This window comes from Schistocerca serialis, chromosome 3 (genome assembly GCF_023864345.2).
Source record: "Schistocerca serialis cubense isolate TAMUIC-IGC-003099 chromosome 3, iqSchSeri2.2, whole genome shotgun sequence".
NCBI lineage: Eukaryota > Metazoa > Arthropoda > Insecta > Orthoptera > Acrididae > Schistocerca > Schistocerca serialis.
Genome location: NC_064640.1, coordinates 339,009,100 through 339,024,004, shown reverse-complemented (window position 1 = coordinate 339,024,004; position 14,905 = coordinate 339,009,100). Strand labels below are relative to the sequence as shown.

Here is a 14,905-nt window from a genome sequence, read left to right as displayed (position 1 = left end):
TATCCCCAATGCAACCACTCAATCTGCTGCAAAATAGCCTAGCTCACACCATGGTGTGTGTGTGTGTGTGTGTGTGTGTGTGTGTGTGTGTGTTTACTCAAGTTTGTCAAAGGATAACTCCAAAATGTGGCAAGTTTTCTTTCTTTTATGTGTTCCTATCAACAACTCATACTTAAGTTAACCTCTTTAATCACACTTTCAACTCAGAGTAAAATGACATGTCACATTATAATTTCTTTTATATTAATGTAACTGTGTCATAAAAATTTGATATACTTAAAGGAGGGATAATTTTACCTTATCATTTATCATCCTGATGAATTGTAACTGAAATACACAGGTAATAGGGAAAACATTAAGGAAAGAATGTTGTACCATTCAGTGGTTTTTATTTGAATAAAAATAACAGAAAGTATTAATGACTCTTGAAAGGCGCTCAAACTGAAGCACATATCAGCAATATAATAAAAACAAACAGACTTTTTACAAATACATGGGTACATAATACTGTTGAGTGCCCACAATATTTTTTCCACAAAAATAGCTTTTCAATTTGTAATCAATTGCTCCACCATTACCTCAAATATACAATTATTTTGCATGTAACAGTGACAGATTCCTTTAACATACAATGCTGCTTGCAAAATTACATTCACTTTGTAATGTAGTCAGTCTTTTACAACTCCTACATTCATATTACATTATTGCCCACTACACAGGACTTGTAAATCATTCACAAAAACTATTTCCTTTTTTTAACAAAAATCTTTGTTTCACGGAACATCAATTTTTGTTCCACAAAAAACTTTGAAAAACTTCACACATGCAAAAGTGTTTTCTCTCCCACACGAGCAAAATTTATAAAATCCAATGAAAATTTACAGTGCCTAAAATTATTTCACTGCCAGTATACTTCCTGCCAATAAATAGCAATGTAGTCTTAACTTTTACCTGGAATTTAATAAATATAACTAGTAACTTTCAGGTCTTTGTATCACATATATAATAACAGTCACACAAAATGCAGTGCACAAGAAATGCAGCATTAAACCAATCATTCATAAACAACACCAGCAATGAGCTGCAAGTATAGAAAAGTACAGCTATCCTTTGGTTTTAAAAGAAACCATTATAGCTGAATGCCTCCAATTAGCTCAAACTGGCAACATTAATAACATAAGGCACATTTTTCAGCAAGAAACACACATTCTTTCATTTACATACAAATGCACCATTTGAATTACTAAACTTCAATATTCATTAATTCTAACAAAAGTATCATGTGTTTTACTGTGTATAAGAGAGATGGCAAATGAATATTGTGAATTGCACCAACTTGGGCATATAATACGCAAGTTTATTGCATATACATTTTAAATTACTTCACTGTCAAAATATACTTATGCACACCTTATTCACAACCCTCAGCAATCTGCTATATTTATGTGTATTGAAAACACTAAACTTTGTCACAAATTTAAGCACTTACTCTGTTAGAGGCACATTTCAAAGCAAATATCCCAGTTTCTACACTTTTGTGTGTGTGTATGTGTGTGTGTGTGTGTGTGTGTGTGTGTGTGTGTGTGTGTGTGTGTGTGTGTGTGTGTGAGGGGAGGGAGAGGGAGAGGGAGAGGGAGAGGGAGAGGGAGAGGGAGAGGGAGAGGGAGAGGGAGAGGGAGAGGGAGAGGGAGAGGGAGAGAGAGAGAGAAACAATGATTCCTGCTGCCTGAAGTGTGAGGTTATTCACATCACCCTCTAGCAGCTGCCAGATAATGTAGAGAAAACCACTATTGCTCCTACAATTCCCACTAAGTTCATCATCAGCAGATTTATTACCAGTTTATGATGAATGGAATGTTTGAACCAGAGAAAGATGATGCTCACATTCTATGTGAGCACATATCATACAGTACACATTTTTCTTGGCTAAAACAATGAAAAAAATTCTAAACCAAATTAGAGAAACAATACATTCTTGAGTAGTGTAAGTGCTCAGATCTTATTTCAGTATAAAACAGTTGATAGTTATATGGGAAAAAAAAGAGAAACATATTGCTGCAAACCTATAGCACAACTTCCAGCGTCTTGCATAGAGCTAGTGACAGACTACTACTGGACATCCATGAAGAATTGGAAATGAGTGATCACTGAAAATTTCAATAAATAAATAATGTTTTTGATTAAATTAGTGAGAAAAAGATCTTGCTGAATCTTAAAAGAAGATGGAAAAACTAGTGTGTGGTAAAACAGATGTGCGACTTCAATGTGTGCACAGGGACCAACCCAAATGCTGTTTTTGATATTATGTCAACAACAATGATACAAACACTGCAAATGAGTCACATTACAATACAATGTCAGCCATTATGTAGAGTCTGTCAGAGCACTACAAGCAATGCCGTACAATCTATTTTCAATATTTATTCTTTATTTTTAAATATCTGCACCTGTGTTGTTGTTTTCTTTTCTTTTCTTTTAAGCAATGAATTAATATTTTAGCAAATGTTTTCTGTTACTGGCAATGCTATTTTATAATCAGCTACAATTTTATTGTTTAAATTACACAATCAGTATAGCACTTCTCTAATTTCCTTTAGCATAAGACAGCTCTATTAATATGCTTTGCCCATTGTTTTACAGAATAAGCAATGAATAAGCTGTGATACACTTTCCAATATAATTTGAAATAGTCTAATAGTTTTCAGCTCTTGATCACCCCTACTTTCTCTATCTTCAATGCAATACTCACTGTCCTAGTACTAATAATATCAAGTCAGTTTTCTGTACTTATTAGTCTCAGAGGTATTAAGTTGTTCTGGCATGCTGCTTTTTGTATCTATTGATGTTTGCTGCATTTTAATTGATCATGTCACAAAAATCGGTGTATAACTATCACATCAGAAACAAGTAACATGTTTTACCTTGTGGAACCATGGCTGTATTAAAGCACTTGTAAAATGGTAGCACCACCACTTCCGCAGGATAGTAGGAAGGAATCAGTTATCCTTTAACGTTATGCTCAACAATCTAAATGCATATTCTGTGGACACTAAAGTTTAGCTCAAGCTATGTTGGGTGAAGAAGAAGAAAACTGGCCATGAATATTATAGAAATCATAATGGTAATTACTTCAATCACAATGGCGAGATGGGGATTTGGGTCCACACTTTTTGGGCAAATTCATGCCTGACTGCATACATAAAATCATGCCCATTAGAGAAACACTTTACATTATCTTTGATTAGATCTAATATTGCTGTTTAGATCCTTAAAGACCAAGATAGATTGTTATGGGACAGAAGAATCCTTAAAGACTGAGACAGATTGTTATGGGACAGATATTTTAAACAACTTTTAAAACTTCAATCATTTTGCCATTTGTAATTACAAAATCAAAATTTCTTTTATTACCTGAATTAAGAATACCTCCATACAAAAGAAACCAGTGGCTCAAACCGTTTAAAATTAAATGAACAATAAGAGCAAAGAAACGAAAGTGGAAAACTTTTAGTAGAACTATGAACATGTTAAGAAATTTTGCAATATTCTTTCTCTGTCCATAATCTATTAAACAAGAAATGTACTATCAAATTTTCAGTGATCACCATGCTTAGAAAAGAACATGAACCCCCTACGTGTGAAATTTATGAAATGAGCTGTCACCTCTTTGTCAGTTTAATGCACAGAAAACTGAGACTGATATTGGAGAACAATTTATTAGGCCATATAAAAAGTAAAGACTTTTAGGAAGCAAACACACTCTTACAGTTAATTGTAATGGAGAGACTTTTATGACACAAAAATTTGAAGAAAGCTTTAGGAATTGTAAACTGGAATAAAATGAATTATCTCTTAAAGAAAGCTTGACTGAAATACTGAGACAGAGAAGTAACTGACAAAAGCTACAAACATTAACTGGAAGCATCACTGAGTAAGGAACATAAAAAAGTCCTGCACCTATTAAATACATTGAGGTGGTGTTAGGAATCTGAAAACAAAATAGGATGGCTGTGCAGAACCAGTCTTGAAATTGACAGTTCTGGAAACTTTCAAATGTGCCTGTAACAGGAATAAATTCAATTTAATAAATCGATACTAATAACATATTTTAGAAATAAAAAATTAGAACAACATAATGTGCAATATATGTTCATACATCAGCAGCAACAACCTATTTAGCAACAGTAAGTACTATTTAGGCAGTGCTCTTGCTCAACAGAAAGTAAAGAAAAAGGACTGTGCTTTACCTATGAACCAAATCTGACTCACATGGTTGCACATAATTCAATGTTGAGAAGGTTAGTTTCACTATATGTTGCACATCACAATTCCTTCATTACAAAGAAAAATGTCAACATTGCACATTATAAATATTTTTTAAAAAATGTTAAAAAAGGGTAGTACAAGGAACTTTATAATTCAGTTCTATGTTGCCATAGTAAGAAATAAATAACAAGTAATATCCAATATTAAATGTAAAACCTGGGCAGTGCGTTAATTAAACTTTTACTGTAGGCAGTAGTTATCTTAGTACTGAAAAAAAGTCTTCACATTTCCATCTCCATCAGTATACGTCATACTATTTTCTTTTGATCTTGTCATGTCATTAGATGCTTAAAGACAGGGACACATATGGAAAACTTTAATGAAGCCACAAAAGAAGTTTGGTGCTTCTGAACCAACTTCTAAATGGAGATGTCACACTTGCGAGGTTTGATGATATCCATATTCCTCTCATACAAGATATACTGAGTTACTGCATCACCACACGTTCTCTATGTGTGTTAACGTTACGTTTTGGGTGGAACATTTTAGTTCTATTCGGCGGGTTAGCTCATGTGGTATTACTCGATAATACTGCTCATCATACGAATGTCTGTAAAATAAGAATAAAATTGTTTATGTATATATTCAGGGAGCCTTGCATTAGAGATTAAACAATGATTTCACTAATTAACTTTTTATTGTACCCCTAAAAATACAGCATTCATAGAAATTGCAATGATACACAGCACAGTCCAATTATAAGGCAAAGCAGCAAAAGTTAGCATGCTTTCAGACATGGGCAAACACTGGAAGTCTGAAAAGAGGTAATAATTATAATCTAGTGATAGGGAAAATTTAGGTGTGATCACATAACATGATAATCATAGCCAGTTTTGCCCTTACAATGGTAATCTTTCGATTGTATACATTAACTCACAGGAAGCCCTTGGTAAATATTTAGTTCGCCAAATACCACTTACCTTTATCATGCCCTTATCCTGCATCTTCATGAGGTTGAAATGTTAATCTGGATAGTTGGCAATGTTAGTAGAAGAAGGTCGCTAGATGCCCTTTCTGTCGCCATCCCCCCCCTCCCACCCCCTGCCCCCCCTCAGGGATGGAATTTGTGTGTACGACATCCACCTGCATCTAGTGTTATCTCACGTGAAAGTGTGAGAACATTTTCATAATGTTTGTGAATCATGTAACTGAAGTTGGATGTAGGTACCAGCCAGGTATTGGTTGGTTGGTTTAAAGGAGGGGGAAGGGACCAAACTGCAAGGTCATCAGTCCCTTGTTCCCGGTAAAATAATTACACAAGGGAAAGAAGAAAAGAAAGGTGCGTACAGCACAGTAACAGGAGAATGGAATAACCAGAAGAATGACAGAAGGACAACCAACACTACTATGGACAAAACAGGAAAAGAAAACCACAGAGAGAAGCAAGAAACAGGTAGAAGGGATAAAAACAAGAGAGCAAATGACCATGGCTGGCCAACCACAAGAATAAAAAGGAAAAGCCAGCCATTCTGTGACACATTGAAACATCCAGACTAAAAGCATTAGAGTGGAGAATACAAAGGGACAAAGGACACGCATGAAGACTTATATAGAATGATAAAACTCACTGTTACGTATAAAACTAAATTAGCCGATGAGGTGGTGTCAGCTAAAATTAATGGCAATGAGTCTGGTAACTGAAGAGTCCATCTCAGGGCAGCCAAAGAAGGACAGCTCACCAAGAAATGGGCCACTGTCAGCCGGGCACCACACCGACACTGAGGTGGGTCATCACGGCACAGAAGATAGCCATGTGTCACCCAAGTGTGGCCAATGTGGAGCCAACAGAGAACCACAGAGGCCAGCGTGGAGGTCTCCAACACATTCATAGTCTCTTTAATGGCACACAGTTTGTTGTGTGTACTGAGGTTATGATATTCCATCTCCCAAAGCCACAAAACCTTGCAGTGTAGTACTGAACACAAGGTCAGTTGCAGAGAAGCTGATCTCCATAAGCAGTTTCCGTGTAGCCGGTTTGGCCAACCTGTCGGCACGTTCATGGCCTGGGATTCTGACGTGACCTTGGGTCCAGACAAACACCACTGAATGACTGGACCATTCCAGGGCATAGATGGACTCTTGGATCGTTGCTACCAAAGGATGGCGAGAGTAGCACTGGTCGATAGCTTGTAGGCTGCTCAAGGAGTCAGCACACAGAAGAAACGACTCCCCAGGGCATGAATGGATGAGCTCAAGAGCACAAGAAATAGCCATCAGCTCAGCAGTGAAAACACTGGAGCCATCGGGCAAGGAATGCTGTTCAATATGTCCACCATGGACATACATGAAGCCGATGTGATCATCAGCCGTCGAGCCATTGGTGTAAACCACTTCATGGCCCTGGTACATGTCAAGAATCGAGAGGAAGTGGCAGTGGAGAGCCATGGAGTTAACTGGGTCCTTAGGGCCATGTGAAAGGTCAAGGCAAAGCCGCAGCCTAGGTGTACACCATGGAGGTATACGTGAATGGACTACAAGTATAGGTGGTAAAGGCAAGGACTCCAGTTCGGAAAGAAGGGATCGGACACAAACTGCAATTGGAAGCCCTGAACTGGGCCACCGATGTGAGAGATGAACCGCCATGGGTGTAAAAAGGAGATAGTAATTCGGATGCGCAGTCCACTTAAGCTGACGAAGGTGAGGAAGCCAATCCAATTGGGTGTCGAAAACCAGTCCTAAGAATCGATATGTCTCCACTACAGTGAGTGGATCGTCATTAGGGTAAAGTTCCAGTTCCAGATGAGAGCAGTACAACACTGACAAAAGTGCATAACACCTGACTTTGTGGCTGAAAACTGGAAACTGTGGGCTAGAGCCCATGATTGCGCCTTGTGGATAGCTCCCTGTAGGTACTGCTCAGCAACACCACTACTGGAGGAGCAGTACAAAATACAAAAGTCATCTGCATAGAGAAGGTGAGACGGACGGCCCTACAGCTGCTGCTAGACCATTAATGGCCACTAAAAATGGAGATACACTCAATACAGAGCCTTGCGGGAGCCCATTCGCCTGGATCTGGGGGAGGAACTAAGGGAGGCACCAACTTGGACATGAAAAGCATGAAGTGACTGGAAATTTTTGATAAAAGTCAGGAGCCGGCCTAATATACCCCACTCATATAATATGGCAATGATATGATGTTGCCAGGTCATGACATACGCTTTTCGTAAATCAAAAAAGACGGCAACCAGGTGTTGGTGTCTGGAAAAGGCAGTTCAGATGGCACTCTTGAGGGACACAAAATTATCAGTGGTAGAGTGAACCTGGTGGAAGCCGCCCTGACAAGGAGCCAGTAGGACATGTGACTCCAGGACCCAACCCAACCACTGACACACCACACATTCCAGCAGCTTACAAAGAACATTGGTGAGGCTGACGGGCCGATAGCTAGCCACATCAAGTGGGTTTTTACCGGGTTTGAGCACCAGAACAATGGTGCTCTCCTGCAATTGCAATGGAAAGATGTCATCGCACCACATTCAGTTGAAGATGATGAGGAGATGTTGCTTGTAGTCAGATGAGAGATGTTTAATCGTCTGACTGTGGATCTGATCTGACACAGGAGCAGTGTCTGGGCAGTGTGCAAGGGCACTGAGGAGCTTCCACTCTGTAAATGGGGCGTTATAGGATGCACTGTGGCGTGTAGTGAATGAGAGGACTGTCCCTTCCAGCCACCATTTGAGAATGCGAAAGGCTGAGGGGTAATTCTCCGATGCAGAGGCTCATGCAGAGGCTCGAGCATGGTGCTCAGCAAAGTGCTCGGCAACCATCATTGTGTCGGTAGATAACACGACATTTATGTTAACACCCGGAACACTGGTGGGGTCTGGTACCCAAAAACACATTTGATCCTTGCCCAGACTTTAAGGAGATGTATCTCTCCCAACACTCCTGCTTCCATCGTTTGATAAGTTGGCGAATGTGGGTACAGAGCCATTTAAAGGCTATGAGGTGCTCCAGGGAAGGGTGCCATTTATGCCGCTGTAGAGCTTGCCAATGCTCCTTAATTGCTTCAGCATCTTTAGGCGACCACCAAGGGACTGTCTTTCGCTGGGGGCACAATAAATAACGAGGGATCACATTTTTTGCCACAGAAACAATTGTTGTAGTCACCTGCACAACCATCACATCGATGTTTTCGTGTTTGGGAGATTCAGTGGTGACAGCAGAGGTGAAAGTTTCCCAGTATGCCTTGTTTAAAGCCCATCTAAGCAGGCATCCATGTGCCTGACACTGGAGCAGTGACAGGAAGTGGGGAAGTGGTCACTACCACACAGATTGTCATGTGCTCTCCAGTGGATAGATGGGAGAAGTCCTGGGCTGCAAATTGATAAATCAATGGCCGACTAACTACCATGAGCCACACTGAAATGTGTGGCGGCCCCAGTATTTAAGAGGCAGAGGTTGAACTGAGACCCCACAAGGGGTTATGGGCATTAAAATCTCCCAAAAGTAGGAAAGGTTTAGGGAGTTGATCAATCAGTGCAGCTAATACATTCAGGGGTACTGCACCATCTGGAGGAAGATATACATTGCAGACAGTTATTTCCTGTGTCATCCTTATTCTGACAGCCACAGCTTCAAGAGGGGTGTGAAGGGGCACAGTTTCACTGCAGACTGAGTTTAGGACATAAACGCAAACTCCACCCGACACTCTAGTATAGTCACTACAGTTCCTGTAATATCCCTTATAGCCATGGAGGGCAGGGGACCGCATTGCCGGGAACCAGATTTCCTGGAGGCCAATGCAAAAAAGCAAGTGTAAAAATTAACAGTTGCCAGAGCTCAGCCAGACAGTGGAAAAAACTCCGCGATTCCACTGGAGGATGACGTCACCGTGAGACTGGGAAGGCATGTAACATTCAATGAGGCAATTTACGCCTCAGGGTCACCTGCTGCCACTGACTTACTGCCTGAGCAGTCTATATTCATTGTGTCTGAGGGTATGGCAAGATCTACGTCCTCAGCGGATGCCAGAATCTCCACCTCATCCGCAGACGCAGAGCTTGTAGGTAGCGGTAGTGTGGGTGCCACCGCAATTTCCTTGGTCTTGGGGATCTTCTTCAGGATTTCTCTCACTGCTCCTTGGGTTTCCCTGGCTGGGAGGACTCCACTGATTCAGTCTCTGGGACTGAGGATGATCATGAAGCCCTATGACCAGCTGCTTTAGGGCTCTTCAGCCACTGGCGGGTGTCATATTTCCCACTAGCGGAAACCTGGGATGGGAGTGACCCATGGGACCCCTTCCTAGCGAGAGGAGCCGAAGATGATTTACACTTCTCTGGCACAGAAGAGGGAACTCATATCCCCAATGGTTGGGGGGTATTGTTCCCGAAGTAAGTGGTGCAGGAGCAACAGGGAAGGAAATGCCCCCATTGTCAAGGGGGCAGGTGTAGTCTTCCGGCTCTGAGAGGTGACTGGGGCTGGCGGAGATGATGGGGCTAGAACTGTTGTAGCGATGGTTTAAGACGATGTCATATGTACAGGATGTAGGCGTTCAAATTTCCTCTTAGCCTCAGTGTAGGTCAGTTGGTCCAGGGTCTTGTACTCCATGATTTTCCTTTCTTTCTGGAGCATCCTGCAGTCAGGCGAGCAAGGTGAATCGTGTTCTCCGCAGTTGACACAGATGGGAGGCAGGGCACATGGAGTATTGGGATGTGATGGGCATCCACAATCTCGACATGTGACGCTAGAAGTACAGCGGGAAGACATATGGCCGAACTTCCAGCATTTAAAGCACTGCATTGGGGGAGGGATATAGGGCTTTACATCACAGTGGTAGAATATCACCTTGACCTTCTTGGGTAATGTATCACCCTCAAAGGCTACGACTGAGGCACCGGTGGCAACTTGATTATCCCTCAGGCCCCGGTGGACACGCCAAACCAAATGTACACCCCATTGCTCTAAATTGGCGCACAGCTCATCGTCAGACTGCAAAAGAAGGTCCCTATAAAATATGATACCTTGGACCATATTCAAGCTCTTATGGGGTGTGATGGTTACAGAAACATCCCCCAGCTTGTCACAAGCGAGTAACACCAATGACTGGGCAGAGGATGCTGTTTTGATCAAGACTGACCCACATCTCATTTTGGGCAAGCCCTCCACCTCCACAGACTTGACCTCTAAATGGTCAACAAAAAACTGAAGCTTCATCATCATGAAAGATTCCCCATCACCTCTCAAACATACAAGGTAACGGGGCGAATAAGAGTGGCTGCCATCCATGGTGTGCCAGGGAAGGGAACAATTTGGGGTCGTACTTCTGTGCGTTGAATTGAGCCCATGAACACTTAAGAGACTGCTGGTGTTTGACCACCACAAGAGATGATGTACTACACTTCATCGCATGTCATCCACCCTGATGCCACCCACTCCAACTAGGGGGCCTCCCCACAGCGCCACACAACCAACAGGGTACATGGCAGTCCCACCACAATGGACTGGCTACCGTGCTGGATATCAGGTGCAAGCAAGCAAACAAGTCCACTATCATCATCAGCGTAGAAAACGATACTGCACACATGATGGAAAAATACGCACCCAGGAGGGTGACCTTGCCCAACTTTTGGAGAATGAGCAGAAGTGGAGATCCACGTCGATGAAGGATGCAATAGGTCTCAGCGCATGATAGACATGCACCATGTAAGGCGCCCTTTCCCAATTGGCTCGCTCTTCAGGATAACTTTGAAAAATGGAAGTCAAACTCTACAGGGGACAATCACATAAAGGCTGAAACATGAGAGACTCCTTTTAGTCGCCTCATGACAGGCAGGAATACCTCGGCCCTATTCTAACCCCCAGACCAGCAGGGGGTCCTGTTCCCAGTAAATGGTAATATATTAAAATGGAGCAAACAAACTATGAACAATGCATAGTCTATATTAAAAACTGTTTACACAGGATTGTTAACAAGTTCTGTAAATGTTTACTCTCTCTCTCTCTCTCTCTCTCTCTCTCTCTCTCTCTCTCTCTCTCAATGTATTTAGCCAGGAAGATTGTGCATGCATAACAGATCTATGACATGTCAATCAAATGCTAGCTGGACAGGTTACACCTGATGCCAGTATCATGGCAGCAGTGCCCCAAAAAGTTGTCTCTCATTTGTTCCCCCACCATCTGCAAGGTTTTGTCAGTGGTAAGGTTCCTTAATGCACAAAACATAGTGCCCATCAAAATTCATCATTTGTTCTGTCAGCTACATGGGCAAAACATCATGAGCAAACAGATGATGTGACGCTGGTGTAGGATTTTTTCTGAAGGTCATCAAAGTGCACATAATGAAGACCACAATGGGCAACTATCCCTCATCAATGATCACCTGCTTGAGCTGGTGTGGCGGCGCATCCTAGAGAACCATTTCTTCATGATTACATAGTTCAGCAGCCATTTTCCATGAATATCGTGAGCCTTGTCACATGAAATTGTCACTAAGCACCTGCTGTTCAAGAAATTGTGCGCCATGGTTGAAGAAGACTGTCACACACTGGTTCCATTCAGAGGCGACAGACTTCTATGACACAGGAATACAAAAGTTGATCTCATGATATGACATGTGTCTTAATTATTTTGGTGACTATGTCAAAAAATAGCTCAAACATTGCTGTACCTGTTGCCAATAAAGTTTTTCATGTAACTATGTTGTCTTTGTTTTAAAAGATAGGGAAACTTACTTTCTGGATGCACCTCATACAAATATCATCCGCTATCATCATCATCATAAATCATTCAAGTTACTCCCTCACACAGGATGTATATGTGGACAAGGAAAAAAAAATCCCAGATTTCCCGGTTACAAAATACGTTTTCCCGGGTGAAAATACACTTTTTCCATGTTTTCGTAAATATGGACTTATAAATTCAAAGTCCACCAAGCACAGCAAGTTAGTTGCCAAAGCATTGAAATCAAGATTGGAATGCCCTTTTGTAAGCCAATCATAATTCTTGTCACATGATCTTGCCAGCCGATGACAGCAGTTGTTCAGAGCAGAGGGAACATGATGTTGTCAGCCAATAGCAACATCACTTAAATGGTTTAAATTAACATATGTAGTGTAGCTACAACAAAAGCTACGCTTTCACATATAATATAGATCTCGAAGATTAATAACTGCCGGCCACTGTGGCCGAGAAGTTCTAGGCACTTCAGTCCGGAACTGCGCTGCTGCTGCAGTCGCAGTTTCAAATCCTGATTCGGGCATGGATGTGCGTGATGTTCTTAGGTTAGCTAGGTTTAAGTAGTTCTAAATCTAGGGGACTGATGACCTCAGATGTTAAGTCCCATAGTGCTTAGAGCCATTTGAGACATTTTTGATTAATAAGCTACAAGAGAAGCTGAGCTTTCACATGTAATATTAGTCTTTTTTTGCAAGTGTTACACTTTAAGATACATCACAGAAATGTGCCAGTAAAATTTACAATAATGACATAAATGTGTGGTCTTCTGGGCTCGAAATTCTTCTGAGTGGCTGGTCCTCAACGTGTGATTTAAGAAATACATTGCACATTCTCACACGTAATATGTTTTATATTGTGTAAAAGAAAATTTACTTTGAAAATAATACTTTTCAAACCACCATTCATAATATTTTCCTGAAACCTGTCAGAAATAGATTCGTTTTGGTAGTTGACACAGAGCGCCAGAAAGCAGGCATTATGCAGCTACGATGGCATAGGAAGCCCATATTTTCTTATGTATAAAGCATTAAGAGGTCTTACAATATGTCATAAAAGAAACAAGACATCAGGGGATACTCCAAGAGCATTGGAATTTTGTAAACCATACTAAAGTGTATAATTCAGCTTGATGTGCGCATTCGCATGTCCATATTCGGAATGAAGTAGGTCCCAACCTCACATTAAGCTTTTCACTATGGTTTTCGGGATGCAAATTTCTTGGAGTACCAGAACTGTACTATCTCACATTTGGTTCTTTATTATGGTAAAATGCCGTACGTGCCAGAAGATGAGAATGTGCACTTGAAATTCTGCGAACAATTGGAACTAGCCATACTGTGGAATGAAATGCTTCGTTTCAAATAAATTGATTGTCTCCGTGGAAAATATTAATAAAAACCAAGTTTCTTTAGAAAACCGATGAAAATAACTTCATTGTTCCGCAAGGCGATTATTGCTTGCAAGGCGATTATTGTTTGGCTGTCAAACACGTGGAAATAAAATCAGAAAAGTGAAACTAATAATTGTTTTCAGCCTTCCATAATTATGTGAATGTATTTTAATTCATTTCATAGCTCCTGGCCACAGAAACCTGTTTTGTTTCCATTTGACGTGGGAGCTGTAAACCAAGAGGAAACAGCAAAAAATCACTAAACATAAACACAGGTCACGTGGGAACTACCTCACCCCCCACTACAACTAAGACTGCTCTGTGCATGCATGAATCTGGCAGTTTGGGCGCTCCAGATAAATTTATACGCTTCGCATCTGCCTACAAGTAGCCAGAAGCGGGAGAAGGTACTGCTCACATGTGACTGAAATACAAATGTGCATGAGCCCACTGGCAACTGCTCAAACGAATCTAATGTAAACAACTTTGATGTCATGCTCATCAGAAGCAATTAGATGTTACGAAGTACTGCATTGTCTTCACCCGAAGGCCATTGACACATTTTGCTGTTGGCAGGCGGGATGTTGTGAAGTGCGCATTTCCTTTGCAACTAAACTTTTATTTTTTTTCTCTCTCATTTATGTTTTATTGCTGCAGCATTATTTTGCAGTAGTGGGATAAAGTAATATTCTTTGCTAGAGTATCAGTTTTTAACAGTCAAAATTACATAAATTTAACAGAAAACTAAAACAATGAAAAATTCCTGGAATTCTGAAAAATTCCCGGGTTTGCCACGGTTTTCTCCCAGATGAAAAAATTCCTTGGTTTTTCACGGATTTCTCGGTTGTCCCAGAGTGTATATACCCTGCTCCCAATATTGCCAACTGCCTCCTCACCACTGCAGTATTCCCAACCACAAAGCGTTGTATGTAGAACATCTTTTGACCAGAAAATGAAATGATAATGACTGTGTGTAAAATATAGAAATGAAATAGCCTTTAATTGTGAGAGTCTATCTGTGTCATACAGACAGCTGTACCTATTGGTTGGTTGTCACAAGTTAAGTGTGCATGTCTATCCAAGTTCTGTTGTAAAGGAATCCATACACAAACTGTATCACAAAACAAACAACTGTCAATTAAACAAGATCATATAAATCAGAAGATGAATCACGGCATGAATGAAGATCCAGTAGTAACTAGAATCCTTTGCTGTGAGTGGAAGTGTAGTACTCATGAGTTATCCTGCTCGGTACCACACTGTTGTAAATCGACTGACCAACCATCATCCATGCAGAGACATCAGCAAATGCTGGTTTTTGTAAGTTACTGATTGACATGCTTGACAATTTTGCAGTTGTGGGTATGACACAACCCCCTCAGGAGACACCGCGTTAACGAAACACTGTCCGTGTAGGCAAGGGGGTTTGTGTGATCCAATGAATTGGAGGGCTATACCAGCGGTAGTGTAACTACCAGCAGGGGCTCCCAAGCCGGACAGGTCTCCATA

The 14,905-nt window shown here is 41.0% G+C and overlaps 1 protein-coding gene across 2 annotated transcripts in view; it reads right to left on the bottom strand.

The window, feature by feature from the left end:
* Positions 1-1,755: 1,755 nt before the first annotated feature.
* The window catches only part of LOC126470150 (F-box only protein 30-like), an 85,655-nt gene continuing 72,505 nt past the window's right edge, over positions 1,756-14,905 (bottom strand). The window contains exon 8 of one of the 2 annotated variants that reach the window (XM_050097763.1): positions 1,756-4,876. In XM_050097763.1, coding sequence (XP_049953720.1) covers positions 4,762-4,876 — 115 coding nt within the window. In that variant the 3' untranslated portion in view covers positions 1,756-4,761. The remainder of the gene's footprint in view (positions 4,877-14,905) is intronic. The other variant, XM_050097765.1, reaches the window with a different exon arrangement.